The sequence below is a fragment of the Thalassophryne amazonica genome, chromosome 11, assembly GCF_902500255.1.
Source record: "Thalassophryne amazonica chromosome 11, fThaAma1.1, whole genome shotgun sequence".
NCBI classification, from domain to species: domain Eukaryota; kingdom Metazoa; phylum Chordata; class Actinopteri; order Batrachoidiformes; family Batrachoididae; genus Thalassophryne; species Thalassophryne amazonica.
In genome coordinates, this window is record NC_047113.1 from 90,489,564 (window position 1) to 90,514,065 (window position 24,502).

General features: G+C 42.0%; 1 protein-coding gene across 5 annotated transcripts in view; it reads left to right on the top strand.

The window, feature by feature from the left end:
• polr1a (RNA polymerase I subunit A) overlaps window positions 1-24,502 on the top strand; it is a 181,242-nt gene that overhangs the window by 128,393 nt on the left and 28,347 nt on the right. For 3 of the 5 annotated variants that reach the window (XM_034182336.1, XM_034182339.1, XM_034182340.1), the window contains 6 exons: window positions 7,171-7,306; window positions 11,252-11,412; window positions 11,549-11,672; window positions 11,769-11,876; window positions 19,139-19,423; window positions 22,683-22,883. In XM_034182336.1, coding sequence (XP_034038227.1) covers window positions 7,171-7,306; window positions 11,252-11,412; window positions 11,549-11,672; window positions 11,769-11,876; window positions 19,139-19,423; window positions 22,683-22,883 — 1,015 coding nt within the window. The remainder of the gene's footprint in view (window positions 1-7,170; window positions 7,307-11,251; window positions 11,413-11,548; window positions 11,673-11,768; window positions 11,877-19,138; window positions 19,424-22,682; window positions 22,884-24,502) is intronic. The other 2 variants (XM_034182337.1, XM_034182338.1) reach the window with 2 other exon arrangements.

Genomic DNA, 24,502 nt, shown 5'->3' on the forward strand with positions numbered 1-24,502 from the left:
ACCAGGGACAAAACTGTAGACCTGCACAAGACTGGGATGGACTACAGGACAACAGGCAAGCAGCTTGGTAGAAGACAACAACTGTTATGATTATTTATTAGAAAGTGGAAGAAACACAAGATGACTGTCAATCTTCTACAGTCTGGGGCTCCATGCAAGATCTCACTTTGTGGGGTAAGGATGATTCTGAGAAAGCTCAGAACTACACAGGAGCACCTGGTCAATGACCTGAAGAGAGCTGGGACCACAGTCACAAAGATTACTAAAGATTAGTAACACATGATGCTGTCATGGTTTAAAATCCTGCAGGGCAGCAAGGTCCCCCTTCTCACGCCAGCACATGTCCAGGCCCATTTGAAGTTCACCAGTGACCATCTGGATGATCCAGAGGAGGCATGGGACAAGGCCATGTGGTCAGATGAGACCAGAATAGAGCTTTTTGGAGTCAACTCCACTTACCATGTTTAGAGGATGAGAACAACCCCAAGAAAACCATCCCAACCGTGAAGCATGGGGGTGGAAACATCATACTGTGGGGGTGCTCTTCTGCAAAGGGGACAGGACGACTGCACAGTATTGAAGGGAGGATGGATGGGGTCATGTATTGCAAGATTTTGGCAAATCTTCCCTCAGTAAGAGCATTGAAGATGGGTCATGGCTGGGTCTTCCAGCATGACAATGCCCCCAAACACACAGCCAGGGCAACTAAGGAGGAGCTCTGTAAGAAGCATTTCAAGGTCGTGGAGTGGCCTGGCCAGTCTCTAGACCTGAACTCAATAGAAAATCTTTGGAGGGAGCTGAAACTCCAAACCTGAAAGATTTGGAGAAGATCTGTATGGAGGAGTCGACCACAATCCCTGCTGCAGTGTGTGAAATGCGGAATTCCTCCGCATGTCTGTCTCAATGTGCCGAAAAAAGTGCTGATGTCCACGTCTTCCGCAATTCCTGTGCTAGTCAGAGGACGTCCCGGATAAAACACAGCATCCAGTTTGGAAATGAACGGCACATTCCACTGTTACAGGGGTTTTTGTCATGGAAAGAGGAGCGGAGGAATTCCGTGCATCGCGGCGGTGCCGCATGGCGCAAAGCAACACCGTGATGAAGCCTCACAGGACATGTTCTGGCATGTCCAGCTCATCCACAATTCTTCGGTTAGTCACACGACTGAAAACCCACCGACAGCCGTCTGAAAGCCATCTCAAAGCCGTCCTGTGAGACCAACACGGAGGTGGTTTTGTGCCGTGCCATGAGCGGCACGGTGGCGCATCCGTCCGCTTTTCTTTCCATGAAAAAAACTCCTGTAACAGTGGAATGTGCCGAAAAAGTACTGATGTCCACGTCTCCTGCCATTTTTGTGTAAGTCAGACAATGTCCCGGATCAGCAAAGCCTTCATGTTGGAAATGATCTGGTTGTTTCAGCGGGGTTTCAGCCTGTCGATCGGCGCTCGGAGCGCGGCGCTCTCTCAGCAGCTGTGGGCGGTCTTTAAACCGGCTGGAGCACTCCTTAATCTGTGTAATCCCCATAAAATCGTCCCTCAAAGCAATTTGAATTTTCCGAATGGTGTCCACCTGGAGGTCTCTCACAGTTTCTGGAAAAAATTGATGCAGCAAAGCTCCAAATCGTTCAGACATTTATTCGCAATAAAAATCCGACGAGAGGGGTGGACCACTGCTCACACAAAGCCTGCTCACAGGCGAATGACACAACCGACAGGCGTGAAAAAACTCACGCATGCGCACGAAGGTTCAAGCTTGGCTGATGCAATCACACGTGATTCAAATCCATATGGTTTTTGGAAAAAAATAAAAAGGTGGGATACTTTTCTAACAGACCTTGTATTCTCAAATTTTCCAGGGGTTCACGTTTAGTTTGCCCTAGCAATAAGGCTCTGAGCAAGAACCCTGTCTACCTCTCCCTGAACCCATATATACTGTCTAAGTTTCTGTCTAAACATTATGTTACTACACTAAGATGTTGTATTCTTTCTTAATTGGTCCACTTCTCGTTCTGCGCACAGTGCAGTCTTGTTTCTTGTATCCCAGCGCTAATCATGACCTAAAAATGAAATACATATAAATCCCCCCCCATCCTGATTGAGCTGCACGTGTCAACCCTGCTTCAATGAGAAAAACAATTTGACCTCATCCCCTGATTACCCAAACTTGGTTGTGTAAATTCCCACCTTCCTGTAGCTACTTACTCGCAGCAGTTTTAATTACATGAAGAAAAAAAGAAAAAAAAAACATGATTTCACATCGTGTTTCAGTAGTGGGTTGTCAGCATTTTTTAGCACACACACAAGCACAATGTCATTTTCAGGTTATGAACAGCAAGCTGGCATATATTTACAGTATGTACTATAGAGGGTTTTCAATCACGTGACCGATTTGCTGCAGGACAGGTGCCGTCTCCATTCTTGATTACAAGGAGGCTGGTGCGTGATAGAAAAATGGAGAGAATGTACGGTTATTAGGATGCTTTCAATCCTCGAGATGAAGCTAATTATCGTGATTGATGTGTAGCACTTAGTTCAGTGGATCCGTATCTTATACCAGATAGTGAATTTAGTGGTAATGTAACGAATTGGCCAACAGTGTCACACTGCGATATTGTGAACTAGGAAGCTGCCGACCAGGTCAGTCTTGCCGGCCTCCTGCAGAGCATCACAGCGGAGCTCTGAAAGCGGAGGTCGTCTTGAAGTCCTGAGCGATTTTTCTCACCAGGCGCTGGAAGGGCAGCTTGCGGATCAGCAGCTCGGTGCTCGAGGACCACAATTGTAAATAAGCATCCGTATTGGAAGCATTCTTGTGCTATCCTCAGCGGTATTTTTATGTATTCTTATATAATTTTATTGCCAAATAAAATAAATTCTGGGAGCAGTGGGTTTCTGGTAGCGGCGGATCTCTCTCAGCGCCACGGTGCCGTGAGGCTTCTTCACACCGACGTAGAAGCTTCTGCAATTGTTCGCCATATGCACGTAGCGTAACACAGCGGCCACCGCGTCGTAATCCAGAATGGCCGCGGGACACAAAATGACATGACCGATACGTCACATGTTTTGCAAGGGGTCTGAAATTTTCATCTTAGGTGCATGTCCACTGTGAGAGACATAATCTAAAAAAAATCTGGAAATCACAATGTATGATTTTTTTTTTTTATATATAATTTATTTGTATGTTACTGTTGCAAATAAGTATTTGAACACCTGTGAAAATCAAAAGTTAATATTTGGCACAGTAGCCTTTGTTTGCAATTACAGAGGTCAAATGTTTCCTGTAGTTTCTCACCAGGTTTGCACACACTGCAGCAGGGATTTTGGTCCACTCCTCCATACAGAGCTTCTCTAGATCTTTCAGGTTTGGAGTTTCAGCTCCCTCCAAAGATTTTCTATTGAGTTCAGGTCTGGAGACTGGCCAGGCCACTCCACGACCTTGAAATGCTTCTTACGGAGCCCCTCCTTAGTTGCCCTGGCTGTGTGTTTGGGGACATTGTCATGCTGGAAGACCCAGCCATGACCCATCTTCAATGCTCTTACTGAGGGAAGATTTGCCAAAATCTTGCAATACATGACCCCATCCATCCTCCCTTCAATACTGTGCAGTCGTCCTGTCCCCTTTGCAGAAGAGCACCCCCACAGTATGATGTTTCCACCCCCATGCTTCACGGTTGGGATGGTTTTTTTGGGGTTGTTCTCATCCTCTAAACATGGTAAGTGGAGGTGACTCCAAAAGCTCTATTCTGGTCTCATCTGACCACATGGCCTTGTCCCATGCCTCCTCTGGATCATCCAGATGGTCACTGGTGAACTTCAAACGGGCCTGGACATGTGCTGGCGTGAGCAGGGGGACCTTGCTGCCCTGCAGGATTTTAAACCAGGACAGCATCATGTGTTACTAATGTAATCTTTGTGACTGTGGTCCCAGCTCTCTTCAGGTCATTGACCAGGTGCTCCTGTGTAGTTCTGAGCTTTCTCAGAATCATCCTTACCCCACAAAGTGAGATCTTGCATGGAGCCCCAGACTGTAGAAGATTGACAGTCATCTTGTGTTTCTTCCACTTTCTAATAAATAATCATAACAGTTGTTGTCTTCTACCAAGCTGCTTGCCTGTTGTCCTGTAGTCCATCCCAGCCTTGTGCAGGTCTACAGTTTTGTCCCTGGTGTCCTTAGACAGCTCTTTGGTCTTGGCTATGGTGGACAGGTTGGAGTGTGATTGATGGAGTGTGTGAACAGGTGTCTTTTATACAGGTAACAAGTTCAAATAGGTGCAATTAATACAGGTAAAGAGTGCAGAATAAGAGGACTTCTTAAAGAAAAATTAACAGTTCTGTGTGAGCCAGAATTCTTCTGGTTGGTAGGGAATCAAATACTTATTTGAAGCAGTAACATACAAATAAATTATTAAAAAAAATCATACATTGTGATTTCCGGATTTATTTATTTATTTATTTATTTATTTATTTATTTTTTATTTATTTTTTTTAAGATTATGTCTCTCACAGTGGACATGCACCTAAGATGAAAATTTCAGACCACTCCATGATTTCTAAGTGGGAGAACTTGCAAAACCGCAGGGTGTTCAAATACGTATTTTCCTCAGATCTAAAAGATCTAAAACTTTTTCCACATACACAATATCACCATTTCCCTCAAATATTGTTCACAAACCAGTCTAAATCTGTGATAGTGAGCACTTCTCCTTTGCTGAGATAATCCATCCCACCTCACAGGTGTGCCATATCAAGATGCTGATTAGACACCATGATTAGTGCACAGGTGTGCCTTAGACTGCCTACAATAAAAGGCCACTCTGAAAGGTGCAGTTTTATCACACAGCACAATGCCACAGATGTCGCAAGATTTGAGGGAGCGTGCAATTGGCATGCTGACAGCAGGAATGTCAACCAGAGCTGTTGCTCGTGTATTGAATGTTCATTTCTCTACCATAAACCATCTCCAAAGGCGTTTCAGAGAATTTGGCAGTACATCCAACCAGCCTCACAACCGCAGACCACGTGTAACCACACCAGCCCAGGACCTCCACATCCAGCATGTTCACCTCCAAGATCGTCTGAGACCAGCCACTCGGACAGCTGCTGAAACAATCAGTTTGCATAACCAAATAATTTCTGCACAAACTGTCAGAAACCATCTCAGGGAAGCTCATCTGCATGCTTGTCGTCCTCATCAGGGTCTCGACCTGACTCCAGTCCGTCGTCGTAACCGACTTGAGTGGGCAAATGCTCACATTCGCTGGCGTTTGGCACATTGGAGAGGTGTTCTCTTCACGGATGAATCCCGGTTCACACTGTTCAGGGCAGATGGCAGACAGTGTGTGTGGCGTCGTGTGGGTGAGCGGTTTTCTGGTGTCAATGTTGTGGATCGAGTGGCCCATGGTGGCAGTGGGGTTATGGTATGGGCAGGCGTCTGTTATGGACGAAGAACACAGGTGCATTTTATTGATGGCATTTTGAATGCACAGAGATACCGTGACGAGATCCTGAGGCCCATTGTTGTGCCATACATCCAAGAACATCACCTCATGTTGCAGCAGGATAATGCACGGCCCCATGTTGCAAGGATCTGTACACAATTCTTGGAAGCTGAAAATGTCCCAGTTCTTGCATGGCTTCATGCTCACTGGACATGTCACCCATTGAGCATGTTTGGGATGCTCTGGACCGGCGTATACGACAGCGTGTACCAGTTCCTGCCAATATCCAGCAACTTCGCACAGCCATTGAAGAGGAGTGGACCAACATTCCACAGGCCACAATTGACAACCTGATCAACTCTATGCGAAGGAGATGTGTTGCACTGCATGAGGCAAATGGTGGTCACACCAGATACTGACTGGTATCCCCCCCCCCAGTAAAACAAAACTGCACCTTTCAGAGTGGCCTTTTATTGTGGACAGTCTAAGGCACACCTGTGCACTAATCATGGTGTCTAATCAGCATCATGATATGGCACACCTGTGAGGTGGGATGGATTATCTCAGCAAAGGAGAAGTGCTCACTATCACAGATTTAGACTGGTTTGTGAACAATATTTGAGGGAAATGGTGATATTGTGTATGTGGAAAAAGTTTTAGATCTTTGAGTTCATCTCATACAAAATGGGAGCAAAACCAAAAGTGTTGCGTTTATATTTTTGTTGAGTGTGTGTGTGTATATATATATATATATATATATATATATATATATATATACACACACACACACATACAGTATGTATAAAAAAAAACCTGCAAGGATTGTTCGCCCCTTTGCGTCCCTCAGCGTATTGCCGCGTAGAGCTGCATAAGGTCAGTGTCATCGGTACGCTGCATTATGCAGCTCTACGCGGCAATACGCTGAGGGACGCAAAGGGGCGAACAATCCTTGCAGGTTTTTTTTTTTTATACATACTGTATGTATGTATGTATATATATATATATATGTATATATATATATATATATACATACACTCAACAAAAATATAAACGCAACACTTTTGGTTTTGCTCCCATTTTGTATGAGATGAACTCAAAGATCTAAAACTTTCTAAAGCTGCATAAGGTCTGTGTCGTTGGTACGCCGCATTATGCAGCTCTACATTGGCCCGGTGTGAAGGGGGCAACCTTTAAAATACCATAAATTATCTGCATCATTGTTTAAAGCGTGTGAAACAAATGGCGGCTTATAGTCCGGAAATTACAGTATTTATTGTATTAGTCATCACTTTAGTGACAGAATATATTGTAAGCTTAAGACTCCACCACGTTTGACAAAGCTTCCTACATCAGGGTTAGTCACTGAAAGGACGCTGGTTTGATGGCAGATCCAGCACTTTTGTCCCCTGATCGTCTGTTAGAGAAAGAACATTGTTAAAACATGATACTACAAGCTGCACCCAGCAGGAGGCTGCAGAGTTATGTCTGTGCGTGTAGCATTTAGCATGAGCACAGATGTAAACGGGACTCTACATGCAAAGCAGCAGGACCAGCAGAAACACTTGCCATAGTGTTGTAACATCTTTCTTTCCCGTTAGGTTGCAGAGCTCCTTTCACATTGTTCTGCTTCTTCTGTATAAACTGTCATGTCCTCCAGCTCCTTTTTCTAATCTTGTCCTCTCATGAACATTTCCTAACATCAGTCCTCATCCTGAACTTTGTCCTTTTCTGTCCAGACTGAGAGAGATTCTGATGGTCGCTGGCTCCAACATCAAGACTCCCATGATGAGTGTTCCCGTGCTGAACAATAAGAAGGCCTTGAAGAGAGCAAAGACGCTCCGTAAGAAACTCAGCAGGGTCTGTTTGGCCGAGGTGAGGATCAGCCTTTAGCCACTCATCTTAATATTACACTTCCTTTGTCTGACATGTTATCTTGGTTTTATTATTCTGTGCTCCTTGTGATTTCTTGATGTCTTTCTTTTAGATTTATTCATTTCCAATACCCCACATATTTACATATTTGACTCCTCACGCTGTCTGTGTTTGTTCCAGTTCAGGTTCTAATCCTGGGAACATGTAATTGTTAATTGGAGGATTTTAGAACCTCAAATCACAAAAAGTTGGCGTGCTATAAAAAATGCAAATTTAACCCCCTCCACCTCGTAATTCTTAGTTTTAACTCTGTTTCTATTTCATTACAGACAGTCTGATCCCACAATGTTTGATCAACTCTATTTTGTTTGACATTTCTGTGACAGTTTTAAAACCTGTTCCTCCTATAAGAACAGTAATTAACATATGTTCACCTTTCACAACAAATGTGGCTCTGAGCCCGGTGGATGCGCTGAAATCCAGTTTTCAAAATAAAGATATTTGGTTATTTTTATTAGAGCTATTAAAAATATATAAATTTCTGGCCTGGCACTAACGTTTACAAAACTACCTTGGACAGAATAATGACTGGATCAAAGGACATCAAGAAATTTAATTATTCAAGATCATTAATGTAAATTAACAAGCTCTTTTCTGATGAGCCGTATGAAACTCCAGTCCGTATGCCCTCGCCCCGTCAACCTTGATGGGTGTTATCCCATACTTCTTAGCATGAAAAATGCAAGGTGTGTGTGTGTGTGTGTGTGTGTGTGTGTGTGTGTGTGTGTGTGTGTGTGTGTGACTTGAGTGCTCTGATATATTGCTTTTCTTTGCTTCAATTATAAACCCCAAGTCTGTTTTTGATGCACAGCACATGTGATATGTCCTTCTAACTGGCCAACCAGGTTGCAATTTACACATAATTTTTTTTTTCTCCTCATTTGGTCAGTTTTGCTGACAAAAGTTAAAGTTTGACAAAAGTTAAAGTGAGCCAACTTTTTATGTACGCGTTACGTGTTGTGTATCTCAGTAAAGTGATAATAATGCAAATAACATGCTGTTATTGCAAATGACAGATATTCGCCCGAGTTAGACGAGGGCAAATATCTGTCATTTTGGGCGACTGGCCATGAATGTCGGGCCTCTGAAAATGCATAACGCCCTCCAAAAGCATGTTATTGTATTAGTAATACTCTGAGTGTCTGAGTTTTACTACTGCAGTGCAGCACTAAGTGGAATTGATGAGCCATATTAAAAAAAAAAGCTGTTTTTAAATGTTTAGAAATATGTAAATGCTTTTTCATGCCAAGAGTACACTGGGCGGCCCCAAATTCGCTTCAGTATTTCCAACTTACAGGGGAGTGGGGCATGCCAGGGTCACCGGGTGCACATAATGGCTTTGTTTCATTTGGCCATACAGCACTGATTTCTTGTGTTAACACCCTGGTGTGGATTACTTCCAGGAACTGGGTTCCATTCCTGTTACATAGTTCTTGTTTTCAAGGACAACTGTGCAATAATTATCTGTTGTTTTGATTCTGTCCTCTTCACGTTATCATTTGCTGCATAAATACATTTCTCTAGTTTGGGGTGTGAAGATCTGTGCATCTCATGGTTTGATTAGATTATGATTCTTGATGTATCTTTTTTTTTTTATGCAGGGTTTACTTTTTTGAAGACTTGATACTTTTTAAAGCCAAGTATTTGTAATAATCCAGAATGAGGTGATTTCCAATATCCCTGTGTCACTGTGGGCTTGTGTACGTGACTAACTACACTATGGACTGTGACCACTCCAGCAAAGTAAAAGGGAAGCACTTGTGTGCACCTCATTGCGATGCACGTGCACACTGACTGTGCTGCATTAATGCACTCTTTATTAGTGTCAGAATAATCAAAACAGGGACGTGTGTTGTGATCATGGTTTAGGGTTTTGCATTAAAATTGGTCATATATTCAGTTAGTCATTTCATTCTCGAGTGCGTGAATGTCTTTTTCGAGACTTAAAAAAATAACAGTGTTCATGGTGTGTTGCATTCTGTGTTTGGCAGTGGCTTTATAATTTTACCTGCTGAGATGCTGTTGACGCTAATAAGATTAATAAAAAAAAGTAAGTCCCTTTGGCTGCTCCCTTGTTTTCCACTTGGGGTCGTCACAGCAAATCTGAGGTGGATCTGCATGTTGATTTGGCACAAGTTTTACGCCGGATGCCCTTCCTGACGCAACTCCACATTACATGGAGAAAGGTGGCAGGGTTGGGGTTTGACCTGCGAACCTTCTGCACTGAAACCAAGTACATTAACCACTTGGCCACCACCTCTGCTAGATGAATAAGATTACTAAACAGTTTTTAATCAATTCTATGTCTATAATTTTATTGGAAAAATGAGGGAACAGGCCACACCTGACTGAAACTGTCACTTGTCCACCTACCTATGGCTATAGAAGATGGAGACACTATGTACAGTGACTCCAGAAAGTATTAACAGTGCTGCAATTATCCACATATTTTTATGTTACAGCCTTATGACAAAATGGATTCAATTCAATTTTTCCACAAAATTTTACACAGAATGCCCCATAATGACCTCACACTGGGGAGACAGTTCATCTTTCAGCAGGACATTGACCCTAAGTACACAGCCAAAATATCAAAGGAGTGGCTTCAGGACAACTCTGTGAATGTCCTTGAGTGACTCAGCCAGAGCCCAGACCTGAATACGATTGAACATCTCTGGAGAGATCTGAAAATGGCTGTGTAGTGATGCTCCCCATCCAACCTGATGGAGCTTGATAGGTCCTGCAAAGAGGAATGGATAAGACTACCCAAAGATAGGTGCACCAAGCTTGTGGCATCATATTCAAGAAGACTTGAGGCTGTAATTGCTGCCAAAGGTGCACCAACAAAGTATTGAGCAAAGCATGTGAACCCCTATCTACGCGTACATGTGATTCCCCCCACCCAATAAATTTGCAAAAAAAAAAAAACATTTTTCATGTTGTCATTATGGAATGTTGTGAGTAGAATGTTGAGGGGGAAAATTAATTTACTCCATTTTGCAATAAGGCTGTAACATAACAAATTGTTGAAAAAGTGCAGCACTGGGAATACTTTCTGGATGCACTGTATATTCATTCCTAAATGGTTGATGTGATAATTTTGCAAAACCCCTTGAATTAAAGCTGAAAGTCTACGCTACAATCACAGCATGATTGTTTCATGTCACATTCATTGTGGTGGTGTGCAGACAAATTACAAAAATTTGGTTTAAAAATTATTACTATTTTTATTTTATTTTTTTGCAGCTGGGAAAGTAAACCTCACTGATAGGTGATCCCTATTTTACTAGTGTCAAATTAGGATATTACTTTTGAGTGGCATCCAATAAGAAGGCCCACGCCTGTACAAATGCATGCTTTTAACAGGGTGGTCACTGCGTTTCACTTTGAATAAAAATTCCAAAAACATTAACTATGAGAAAATGCCTTTGGAGACCAAACTGCTGCACTTTTCAACCACCTCCTTTGCAGGTTTCCATGAACTTAAGGCCTGGAGTCTTCTTTTGATTTGCAGGACAACAGCAAACACAGCATGTTAAAACCTGTTGGGTTTAATCCCTCTTAGTGGACTGAAAATGTTTCATTTCCATGACTATGACGAGCATGTTTCACTCCACAACCATCCCATAAAAATATGATGACTTCATTGCTATGGTTGGTCACATGACTGTGACTTGAATATCTGTCATGATTTATGCAGTCAAGAGACTTAAAGATAGGTGCGGTAGGCGGGGCTTCTAAGGACAATGATGCATTAATTTTATTTTTTTAAAGTCTGCATGTGTCAGTGTCCACATATATTTGCTTAATGATTCATTTAAAGGTTGTGAGTAAATCAGGAATGTGAGACTGCCAGAGCTAAACCACAGTTGTTTGTGGTTGTAGGTCCTGCAGAAAGTTGACGTTGTTGAGGTTTTGGGCATAGAAAGCAAAACTTGCCAAAAGTTGCGGACCTTTAAAATCACCTTCCACTTCCTGCCTCCTGCCCGTTACTGTGATGAAAAGCTGCTGTCGCCTCATCACATCCTCCACTTCATGGAAACCAGGTGTGTGTGTGTGTGTGTGTGTGTGTGTGTGTGTGTGTGTGTGTGTGTGTGTGTGTGTGTGTGTGTGCGCGCGCGCGTCTGAGGACTTGTCTGAAATCTCGTCTTATCTCTTTCACACTTTTTTCCCTGTTCTCAGGTTTTTCCGTCTCCTTCTCGAAGCTATTAAGAAACGCAGTGCAAAGCTGGCATCTATCGCCGTGGAGACGAGGAAGGCCACCCTCAGAGACAAAGACGAGGATGACGAGGCCGGCGCAGTCAGGGTGTGTTTTTAATAACAACGTATTATTAAAATTTCTTGTTCAACTTGTCTTTCCCTGCAAAATGACAACAAAAGCTGAAGGGAATTTGATGTTCAGCAGACAGATGATGTGGAGGGAGCAGATGCAGGAATTGTTGATGACCAGGGGGGCGAAGGTGACACAGATGCCTCAGACACCAAACGAAAAAAGAAACAAGAGGAAGAGGTAAGTAAATGAGATTTGGGGGTAGTTGCGCACTGTGCTGTTTGACTTAAGCAGTTTGTTCTGTGATCCTGAATTCGGAGACGTGCATCACCTGTACTAGTCCTCCCCAAACTCTTTTATACGTTCATCAGCCATTTCAATAGCTACACCTCTTCATTCATTCATTCAATCATTCATTTTCTAGAATGAGGGCTACTCTGGCGGTCATTGGGTGAGAGGTGACCTCTCAACTCCTCATGAAAGCAAATATGGAAGTAGCCAGTCACATGGTACAAACTCCATACATTCAGGCATGTAGACATGGTCAAGAGGATCTACTGAAGTTCACACCAAGCATCAGGTTGGAGACGAAATTGTGATTTTAAGTGTCTCTGAATGCAGCGTGGTTGTTTGTGCCACCTGGGCCGACATGATTCTTGCCAAACCTTTGAATTGCTGGAATTTTTATGCACCATCATCTTTAGGGTTTATAGGGAATCGTCCAAAAAAGAAGAAACATCCAATGAGCAGCAGTTCTCTGGGGGAAAATACTTTTTTGATGGTAAATGTCAGAGAAGAATGAGCAGACTGGTTTAAGATGACAGACAGGTTATCTCCATACAGTGGAAGATGAGGAAAAGTGTCTGATCTGAGTCTCAATGTCTACTGGGACATTCAGATTTTACAGTCAGCATTGGAAAGCAAAGATCCACCCTGCCTGGGTTTAACAACTCAAGCTAGTTGTGGTGTAGGTAGGGCTGAAATGATTAGTCGAGTAGTTCAAATAATTAGATTACAAAAATGTTCAAGGAAAATTCTGTGCCTCGAAGCTCTGTTTAATGCTGTAGTACATACAGTAGTGTTCAGAATAATAGTAGTGCTATGTGACTAAAAAGATTAATCCAGGTTTTGAGTATACGAGGTCTCTTAGATAATAAACCGACCCTTTTATTTTTTTTTTTAACTATATGGATTTGAATGACATGCGATTACACCAGTCATGCTTGAACCCTCGTGCGCATGCGTGAGTTTTTTCACGCGTGTCGGTGACGTCATTTCCCTGTGGGCAGGCCTTGAGTGAGATGTGGTCCCGCCCACTCGGCTGAATTCCTTTGTTTCACACGCTGCTCGAGACGGCGCGCGTTGCTTTATCAAAATTTTTTCTGGACCTGTGAGGAATATCCGAGTGGACACTATTCGAGAAATTAAGCTGGTTTTCTGTGAAAAGTTTAACGGCTGATGAGAGATTATGGGGTGTTTCTGTCGCTGTAAGGACTTCCCACGGAGCGGGACGTCCTGCAGCGCTTCCAGGCGCTGTCGTCGGCCTGTTTCGAACTTAAAACATCCTAATTTAAGGCTTAATTCACCCAGGACATCGTGAGAGAACAGAGAAGATTCAGAAGAGGCCGGCATGAGGAATTTATGCGGACATTCCACTGTTTAAGGACATTTTTTTAATGAAAGACGTACGTGCAAATTCGCCGAGTCATTTCCGTGACGACTCGGCAAATCTGTGTGCGCCGCGACAGGAAAAACACCTCCGTGTTGAAAACCATTTGTAGAATTCAGGCGGCTTTTAATGGCTTTCAACAAGTGAGTAACTGAGAAATTGTTTAACAGCTTGGGCATGTTCCAACTTGCCCGTTAAGATTTCCAACGGAGGTGTTTTTCCTGCCGCGACCCCCCGCGGTCGGGTCCAGCCCGACATGCGACTCTGCCCGCACGTTCTTTCATTACAAAATGACCGTTAACAATGGAATGTCCGAATAAACTCCTCATGCCGACTTCTTCTGAAAGTTCTCTGTTCTCTGACGACTTACTGCGTCAACAGAGCCTGAAATGTGGAAGTTTTCAACTTGAAACGGCGAGACGCTGCTGCCTCGAAGCGCAGATCGCCGTCAGGCGCCGTGGACCGTCCTTAAAGCGACACTACCAGACCAAATCTCTCATCAGCCGTTAAAATTTTTACCGAAAACCAGCTGAATTTATTGAATGGTGTCCACTCAGTTGTGCCTTACAGTTTTGAAAAAATTTTTATCAAACAAAGCAACAGTCTCTGAGCCATTCCTAAACAATGAAAAAAATCGACGAGCGGGTGGACGACTCCTCACTCAAAGACTGCCCACAGACGAATGACATAACCGACAGGCGTGAAAAAACTCTCGCATGCCCACGAGGGTTCAAGCATGTCTGATGTAATCACACGTGATTCAAATCCATATGGTTTTTGAAAAAATAATAAGGTCGGATACTTTTCTAATAGACCTCGTATTTCTTATTCTTACATGGGAAACAAGGTACCAGTAGATTCAGTAGATTCTCACAAATCCAACAAGACCAAGCATTCATGACATGCACACTCTTAAGGCTTTGAAATTGGGCTATTAGTAAAAAAAAAATATAAAAAAAAAAAGTAGAAAAGGGGGTGTTCACAATAATACAACCCCTGACAAACATTTTGGAATCACCGGCCTCCGAGGATGTTCATTCAGTTGTTTAATTTTGTAGGAAAAAAGCAGATCACAGACATGACACAAAACTAAAGTCATTTCAAATGGCAACTTTCTGGCTTTAAGAAACATTATAAGAAATCAAGAAAAAAAATTGTCAGTCAGTAACGGTTGCTTTTTTAGACCAAGCAGAGGGAAGAAAAATATGGAATCACTCAATTCTGAGGAATAAATTATGGAATCACCCTGTAAATTTTCATCCCCAAAACTAACACCTGCATCAAATCAGATCTGCTCATTAGTCCGCATCTAAAAAGGAGTGATCACACCTTGGAGAGCTGTTGCACCAAGTGGACTGACATGAATCATGGCTCCAATACGAGAGATGTCAATTGAAACAAAGGAGAGGATTATCAAACTCTTAAAAGAGGTTAAATCATCACGCAATGTTGCAAAAGATGTTGGTTGTTCACAGTCAGCTGTGTCTAAACTCTGGACCAAATACAAACAACATGGGAAGGTTGTTAAAGGCAAACATACTGGTAGACCAAGGAAGACATCAAAGCATCAAGACAGAAAACTTAAAGCAATATGTCTCAAAATCGAAAATGCACAACAAAACAAATGAGGAACGAATGGGAGGAAACTGGAGTCAACGTCTGTGGCCGAACTGTAAGAAACCGCCTAAAGGAAATGGGATTTACATACAGAAAAGCTAAACGAAAGCCATCATTAACACCTAAACAGAAAAAAACAAGGTTACAATGGGCTAAGGAAAAGCAATGGTGGACTATGGATGACTGGATGAAAGTCATATTCAGTGATGAATCTCGAATCTGCATTGGGCAAGGTGATGATGCTGGAACTTTTGTTTGGTGCCATTCCAATAAGATTTATAAAGATGACTGCCTGAAGAGAACATGCAAATTTCCACAGTCATTGATGATATGGGGCTGCATGTCAGGTAAAGGCACTGGGGAGATGGCTGTCATTACATCATCAATAAATGCACAAGTTTACGTTGATATTTTGGACACTTTTCTTATCCCATCAATTGAAAGGATGTTTGGGGATGATGAAATCATTTTTCAAGATGATAATGCATCTTGCCATAGAGCAAAAACTGTGAAAACATTCCTTGCAAAAAGACACATAGGGTCAATGTCATGGCCTGCAAATAGTCCAGATCTTAATCCAATTGAAAATCTTTGGTGGAAGTTGAAGAAAATGGTCCATGACAAGGCTCCAACCTGCAAAGCCGATTTGCATAATTTTTGCCAGCGGTTGTAGTAGCATCTGCTGTTGACGCTACAAACTCAAAACTATTATGTTCAAACTGCTTTTTTAGCAATCCTGTGAATCACTAAACTAGTATTTAGTTGTATAACCACAGTTTTTCATGATTTCTTCACATCTGTGAGGCATTAATTTTGTTGGTTTGGAACCAACATTTTGCTCGTTTACTAGTGTGCTTGGGGTCATTGTCTTGTTGAAACACCCGTTTCAAGGGCATGTCCTCTTCAGCATAAGGCAACATGACCTCTTCAAGTATTTTGACATATCCAAACTGATCCATGATACCTGGTATATGATATATAGGCCCAACACCATAGTAGGAGAAACATGCCCATATCATGATGCTTGCACCACCATGCTTCACTGTCTTCACTGTGAACTGTGGCTTGAATTCAGAGTTTGGGGGTCGTCTCACAAACTGTCAGCGGCCCTTGGACCCAAAAAGAACAATTTTACTCTCATCAGTCCACAAAATATTCCTCCATTTCTCTTTAGGCCAGGTGTTCTTTGGCAAATTGTAACCTCTTCTGCACGTCTTTTATTTAACAGAGGGACTTTGCGGGGGATTCTTGCAAATAAATTAGCTTCATACAGGCGTCTTCTAACTGTCACAGCACATACAGGTAACTCCAGACTGTCTTTGATCATCCTGGAGCTGATCAATGGGTGAGCCTTTGCCATTCTGGTTATTCTTCTATCCATTTTGATGGTTGTTTTCCGTTTTCTTCCACGCGTCTGTTTTTTTTGTTTGTTTGTTTTTTGTCCATTTTAAAGCATTGGAGATCATTGTAGATGAACAGCCTATAATTTTTTTGCACCTGCGTATAAGTTTTCCCCTCTCGAATCAACTTTTTAATCAAACTACAATACGCTGTTCTTCTGAACAATGTCTTGAACGTCCCATTTTCCTCAGGCTTTCAAAGATAAAAGCATGTTCAACAGGTGCTGACTTCATCCTTAAATAGGGGACACCTGCTTCACACCTGTTTGTTCCACAAAATTGATGAACTCACTGACTGAATGCCACAGTGCTATTATTGTGAACACCCCCTTTTCTACTTTTTTTTTTTACTAATAGCCCAATTTCATAGCCTTAAGAGTGTGCATATCATGAATACTTGGTCTTGTTGGATTTGTGAGAATCTACTGAATCTACTGGTACCTTGTTTCCCATGTAACAATAAGAAATATACTCAAAACCTGGATTCATCTTTTAGTCACATAGCACAATTATTCTGAACACTACTGTATGCCAGGCCTGTGTGTGGCGCTGTAACCTCGCCAGAAAAACAAACAAGACGACTAGAGCATGTGCACAGCCTGTGTAAGAGCTAATCAAATTAGCACTAAAGCTACATCTTTCCAACATGACATACAGAATAAATTAAAGCCTTTCAGGAGAAAGAGGGTCCACGCTGATCATCTGAAATAGTTTACTGCACGTTTAAAGCGAAGCAGTGTTTTTTAAAAAAAAACACACCGTTTCCTCCGCTGCCTGCTCTCCGCTCTACGTGAGTAGTGGCTATTTGCGCGGTGGCCGGCTGCTGCCTCTCCCTGCCCGATGTGAGAGGCTCACACCAGCCCCAGCCACACTTATAGTCTCTGAAAGAAAGAAAGAAGCCCACTCTTTCTTCTGTGTTTTGCTCAGACTCGCACTGTTTTGCTTTTTAATTTTTGCTTTTTGGGCAACACACAACGCTCCACAAACACAGTAACTTAAATAAAATACTAAAATAAAACAGTGACTGCGAGGCTTACATGTTCAACCTTCAGCTGAAATACATCTGCTGAATCACAGAGAAAGAGGGATTAAAAAATCACACAGGAACCCAGTCCACCAACCTTTATTTAAAATTAAAGCTTAAAATGGTTAAATTTTACAAGTTGGGCTAAACAAAAAAACAGAAAGCCACATCCCATCGCCATTTCAACAAAATGTCAAGACTTTGGCCCGACTTTGGCTGATTTCCTGACACCAGGAAAAGATCTAAAACTTGTGAAGATGTGGAAAAAATAAATAACAGAAAACAGAAAGGGATAGACTAAATTTGACTATCTGTGTGATGGCGCAGCAACATTGTGCCATTGCTAAGGAAGAGCCATGGACTGTTGATGTTTAAAAACGCAAAAGTACTTTTTATCCGATTACTTGATTAAACGCCAGAATAATCAGTAGAATACTCAATTACTAAAATAATTGATAGCTGCAGCCCTAGATGTAATAGTGTGCCAACTTTTGTGATGCTGACCACAATCTCTGAGGAATGCTTCCAGCAACTTGTTGATGCCATCAAGAATTAAGGCAGTACTGCAGGAAACAGGTTCTACCTGGTACAAGTTAAAAGCACCTTGTTTTGTTTTTTTTTGTTTTGTTTTGTTTTTTTTAAACTGCCTATGGAACACGGGAAAATTCACTTAAGATTTCTTGAAATGGTAAGTCCCTTTGGTTGCCCACTTGTTTTTCATGCAGGTCACCACAGCAGATCTGTGGTGGATCTGTATGTTGATTTGGCACAAGTTTTACGCTGGATGCCCTTCCTGGTGCAACTTCACATTACATAGAGAAATGGACAGGGGTGGGGTTTAAACCGAGAACCTTCTGCGCTGAAACAAATTGCACTAACCACTTGGTCACCACCCACTTATAATTTCTTGAAATTAGCAAAGAAAACTCATTTTGAGTTATAGTTTACTAATATTTCGAATTGTTTACAAATAGCACAGCATCTTAAAAAAAATCTTCCACTGGGGAAAAAAAATCTAAATCAGATGAGATGAAGAGCAGCAACTCCAAATGTGAGACCATGGTCCTCTTTTGGAACAAGGTGGATTGTCCCTTCTGTGTCATTGGGAGAGTTACTGCCCCAAGTGGTGTAGTTCAAGTGTCTCCTTGGCTTGTTCATGCCGAGGAGTGAGGTTGATCGTGAGATCGGCAGATAGATTGGGGCTGCATGTGAGCTCCTGCGGACGCTGTACTGGACCATCGTGGTGAAGAACGAGCTGAGCCAGAAGGTGAAGCTCTTAATTTACTGGTCGTTTTATGCTGCTATCCTCACCTTCGGTCTTGAGCTTTTGGTTAATGAACAAAAGAACAAGTTTGCGGATAAAAGTGTTGGAAATTAGATTCCTATGTCACGCGTCTGGGATTAAACTCAGGGACTTGGTGAGAAGCCCAGGAGGCACTCGGAGTAGAATCTCATGGAGCCTCAGACACGTTTTTTGTCTCAGATGTGACTTAAAATGATGTTTTAACCTTTGCACCTTCCATTTAAGATTTCTAGTTGTATTATCTTTCTGAAGTTTTACTGAAGTGATTGTGCCTTATGTTAAGTTTTGCTTAATAGTTATTTTGACTTGAAATGAGAGAAATATACTTAAGATTTTGCTTTTTGAGTGAAGAAAGTTTAAAGTGTTTGAATAGACCTCAAATGTAAAAACATGGAAAATATGTCAGCGATCATCACTATAAAGCCTGCAAAACACAGACGTTCTCATAATATGGTTATTAAAGGTCCCATCTGTGTTATTGCTGTACAGGTGGACTATGAGAGTGAGGAGGAGGAGGACGGAGACGGTGATGCTGAAGAGAAGGAAGACCAGGGGGCAGAAGAAGAGACTGTGGATGACCATGAGGAGGACAGAGGAGAAGAGTCTCAGCCAGAGTCTTTGGGAGTCACAGTAAAGAAGAAAAAGAAAGGACTACGCAGAGAGGGCGACACAACCGAGGAATCCTTGAATCAGTTGAGAGTGAACGCTGTTCTACAGTCCAACCCAGCAATACAAAGATACTCTTACGATACCCAGCATGAGCTCTGGTGTGAGGTGAGTTCTTACCCTTTCCAGCCAGCCAATACCACAAAGTCAGTGTCATCACCACACGCTGTAAATATATATATATACAACCCCTGGCAAAAATTATGGAATCACCGGCCTCGGAGGATGTTCATTCAGTTGTTTAATTTTGTAGAAAAAAAGCAGATCACAGACATGACACAAAACTAAAGTCATTTCAAATGGCAACTTTCTGGCTTTAAGAAACACTATAAGAAATCAGGAAACAAAATTGTGGCAGTCAGTAACGGTTACTTTTTTAGACCAAGCAGAGGGGAAAAAAATATGGAATCACTCAATTCTGAGGAAAAAATTATGGAATCATGAAAAACAAAAGAACGCTCCAACACATCACTAGTATTTTGTTGCACCACCTCTGGCTTTTATAACAGCTTGCAGTCTCTGAGGCATGGACTTAATGAGTGACAAACAGTACTCTTCATCAATCTGGCTCCAACTTTCTCTGATTGCTTTTGCCAGATCAGCTTTGCAGGTTGGAGCCTTGTCATGTGCAATTTTCTTTAACTTACACCAAAGATTTTCAATTGGATTAAGATCCGGACTATTTGCAGGCCATGACATTGACCCTATGTGTCTTTTTGCAAGGAATGTTTTCACAGTTTTTGCTCTATGGCAAGATGCATTATCATCTTGAAAAAATGATTTCATCATCCCCAAACATCCTTTCAATTGATGGGATAAGAAAAGTGTCCAAAATATCAACGTAAACTTGTGCATTTATTGATGATGTAATGACAGCCATCTCCCCAGTGCCTTTACCTGACATGCAGCCCCATATCATCAATGACTGTGGAAATTTGCATGTTCTCTTCAGGCAGTCATCTTTATAAATCTTATTGGAATGGCACCAAACAAAAGTTCCAGCATCATCACCTTGCCCAATGCAGATTCGAGATTCATCACTGAATATGACTTTCATCCAGTCATCCACGATTGCTTTTCCTTAGCCCATTGTAACCTTGTTTTTTTAATGTTTAGGTGTTAATGATGGCTTTTGTTTAGCTTTTCTGTATGTAAATCCCATTTCCTTTAGGCGGTTTCTTACAGTTCGGCCACAGACGTTGACTCCAGTTTCCTCCCATTCGTTCCTCATTTGTTTTGTTGTGCATTTTCGATTTTTGAGACATATTGCTTTAAGTTTTCTGTCTTGACGCTTTGATGTCTTCCTTGGTCTACCAGTATGTTTGCCTTTAACAACCTTCCCATGTTGTTTGTATTTGGTCCAGAGTTTAGACACAGCTGACTGTGAACAACCAACATCTTTTGCAACATTGCGTGATGATTTACCCTCTTTTAAGAGTTTGATAATCCTCTCCTTTGTTTCAATTGACATCTCTCGTGTTGGAGCCATGATTCATGTCAGTCCACTTGGTGCAACAGATCTCCAAGGTGTGATCACTCCTTTTTAGATGCAGACTAACGAGCAGATCTGATTTGATGCAGGTGTTAGTTTTGGGGATGAAAATTTACAGGGTGATTCCATAATTTATTCCTCAGAATTGAGTGATTCCATATTTTTTTCCCTCTGCTTGGTCTAAAAAAGTAACCGTTACTGACTGCCACAATTATTTTTCCTGATTTCTTATAGTGTTTCTTAAACCCAGAAAGTTGCCATTTGAAATTACTTTAGTTTTGTGTCATGTCTGTGATCTGCTTTTTTTCTACAAAATTAAACAACTGAATGAACATCCTCCGAGGCCGGTGATTCCATAATTATTGCCAGGGGTTGTGTGTGTGTGTGTGTGTATATATGTATGTGTGTGTGTGTGTATATATGTATGTATATGTATATATATATGTATGTATATGTATATATATATGTATGTATATGTATATACGAGGTCTGTGAGAAAAGTATCCGACTTTTTTATTTTATGCAAAAAATATATGGATTTGATTCATATGTTTTTACGTCGGCCAAGCTTGAACCTTCGTGCGCATGCGTGAGTTTTTCCACGCCTGTCGGTTGCGTCATTCGCCTGTGGGCAGGCTTTGAGTGAGCACTGCTCCACCCCTCTCGTCGTCGTTTCATTGTCAGGAAATGGCGGAATGATTTGGGCTTTTTTCCATCAGAATTTTTTCAGAAACTGTTAGAGACAGGCAGCTGGAAACCATTCGAAAAATTTATCTGGCTTTCAGTGAATATTTTACGGGCTTCACAGAGAATAAGGAGTGTTACTACATCTTTAAGGACAGCCCACGATGGTGCATGGCGCGCCGCGCTCCGAGCCACCATCGAGAGGCAGAAACCACCACATCATTTCTAAACGGATCGCTGTGTGGAGCTGGGACCGTCGTGTGCAATTTCTCTGGTTATCACAAGAGCTGGACATCAGGCATTTTCCGGCAGATTTCACTTTTAACAAGAGATTTTGTCATGGAAAGCCGCGCGGAGGCTTCGCGCGTCACGACCGATTCGCTGATGAAGCGAGACAAAGGAACACCTCCGTTTCGGAATGCCAGAGGACAAGTTGGGACAAGCCTATCTCGGCTTTCAGTGCTTACCAGTTGAGTGAGTATAAGAGAAATTGTGGACAGCTGGGCTTGTCCCAGCTTGTCCCAACTCACGCATGCGCACGAAGGTTCAAGCTTGGCTGATTTAAAAACATATGAATCAAATCCATATATTTTTTGCATAAAATAAAAACGTCGGATACTTTTCTCACTGACCTCGTGTATATATATATATATTGCTGTGGGTGTTGCCATGTTAGCACTCTTTACTCTGCCTACGTCACAACTAACCTATATTTGAATAAAAAGATGAAGCATGTATGACACCCTGAATAAATGAAGCCTGACACCCCCCCATTTTTGAGTTAGTAACAAGCTAAGCTAACAGGCTAACCTAGGTTCGGGTGTTTATTAGATCATTTTTTTGGGGACTGTGTGATGTTCTAATAACAGTTTGCGTTGATGTGGGCATTAAAAATTATGACATTTTCTCAATAATTGTGGATTAACTGTACACAGCTCAAGCTACCGTTAGCTTCAAAAAATGCATCCTCTCAAAGTGGACAGTTGTCATGGACAGGGAAACTATCCTGACAAATCAAAACCTTTTTGTACCAGGCTGTTTTTTTCTGTTTGTACCTCTTTGTAAAATGTGCACTTTACCTGGTATCTACATCCACATGACAATGATCGTCAATTAAAGCAAATTTAGATGCATTTGTTTGTGTTTCAGTCAAACTGCCAAACGATCCTTTCATCTGTGTGTTCTTTATAGGTTGACCTAGTTTTGCCATTGAGCAAAGTGCACTTTGACCTGACCTCGGTTCTGTCAACACTTGCCCAGAATGCTGTTATCATGGAAACCAAGGGTCTGACTCGCTGCCTGCTTAGTGAAACAGTCACTAAGACCGGAGCGAAAGAGACTGTTCTCAACACGGAGGGAATCAACATCCACCAAATGTTCAGGCACAGTGATGTACGTAAATTGTCACATATATTGTAACACATTTTAACTTTATGTACTTTATTTTGGGCATGACTGTGTGTTGTGGTGTCAGAGGGAAGATGCAGATCCTCCAATGTAGCATAAAGAAAGCCACCATGTTGTTTTCAGCCACAACCAAAAGTGTGACTAAACACTTGATGTTTGTATTTGGTCACATCTCTCTCCAGACCATTTGTAAGATAAGATACCAAGAAGACTTTATTGTCACTATACTCAAGATAGAGTGAGATTGCAGGTGTCCTTCGCAGTAAACTGTTTAACCGTTAGGGAGGTGGTGGCGAAATGGTTTGCACGTTACACTGGGATGCCAGCGATCCAGGTTCACTTCCCCATTGCAGCCACTCTCCCAGCTGGCACTCACAACAACAGTGCTGCGGAGGAGTGAGAGACACGTGTCGTGGGCCCCTTTGGAAACAAGCTTTGCGCTTTCATTGCCTACCCATGTTAACTATGATCCTCTTCTTCAACATGAACACACACACAAAAGTCCCATATACACATACGCACATATAGAAACTGTGTAACATATATTAAAAAAAAAAAACTCTAAAAGTGTCATTGCAAGTAACTAGTTACAGTGTGCAAAGATATTTGAGGTTTTTGTTCAGAGTTTGTATGGCTTGGGGACAGACGCTCTTTAATGCCCCTTTCACACCGGGCTTGCATACAGTTGCGTTGTGATGCATATGGAGTATGCTGGAAAATTGCGCACATTTTGGCGTAGTCCCTGGTGTGTGATGGTGCATGATTGTTCCTAGTCTTGCTTACAATTGCATATGGTTGCTTACTGTATGCTTACTACCACGTATGTAGTACTCGCAGCTATTTTTTCTGTCTCTCATAGTCCACTCCTGTCTACTTTTGGGGCGGGGGTGGGTATTGTGGGAGTGTGCTCCATTCTCAAAATGGTTCATGGAAAGCAAGCATCACTCACTTTTCCAGACGTACAGCGGGACACAATGCTGCCTCATCAGGGCTCGTAACATCAGATCACAAAGTTCAGAGTCCGTTGTCTGTCTCAAAACCAGCAAAATGTCAAGGCACTGAATAATCAAAATGTCTCTAAAAACTACAACCCCAATTCCAATGAAGTTGGGATTTTGTGTAAAATGTAAATAAAAACAGAGTACAATGATTTGCAAATACTCTTCAAGCTATATTAAGTTGTATTCAATTTTCAAACTGACAAACTTTATTGTTTCTGTGCAAATATTTGCTCATTTTGAAATGGATGCCTGCAACACATTTCAAAAAAAGCTGGGACAGTGGTATGTTTACCACTGTGTTACATCACCTTTCCTTCTAACAACACTCAATAAGCGTTTGGGAACTGAGGACACTCATTGTTGAAGCTTTGTAGGTGGAATTCTTTCCCATTCTTGCTTGATGTACGACTTCAGTTGTTCAACAGTCCAGGGTCTCCTTTGTTGTATTTTGCGTTTCATAATGCGCCACACATTTTCAATGGGCGACAGGTCTGGACTGCAGGCAGGTCAGTCTAGTAACTGCACTCTTTTACTACGAAGCCATGCTGTTGTAACATGTGCAGAATGTGGCTTGGCATTGTCTTGCTGAAATAAGCAGGGACG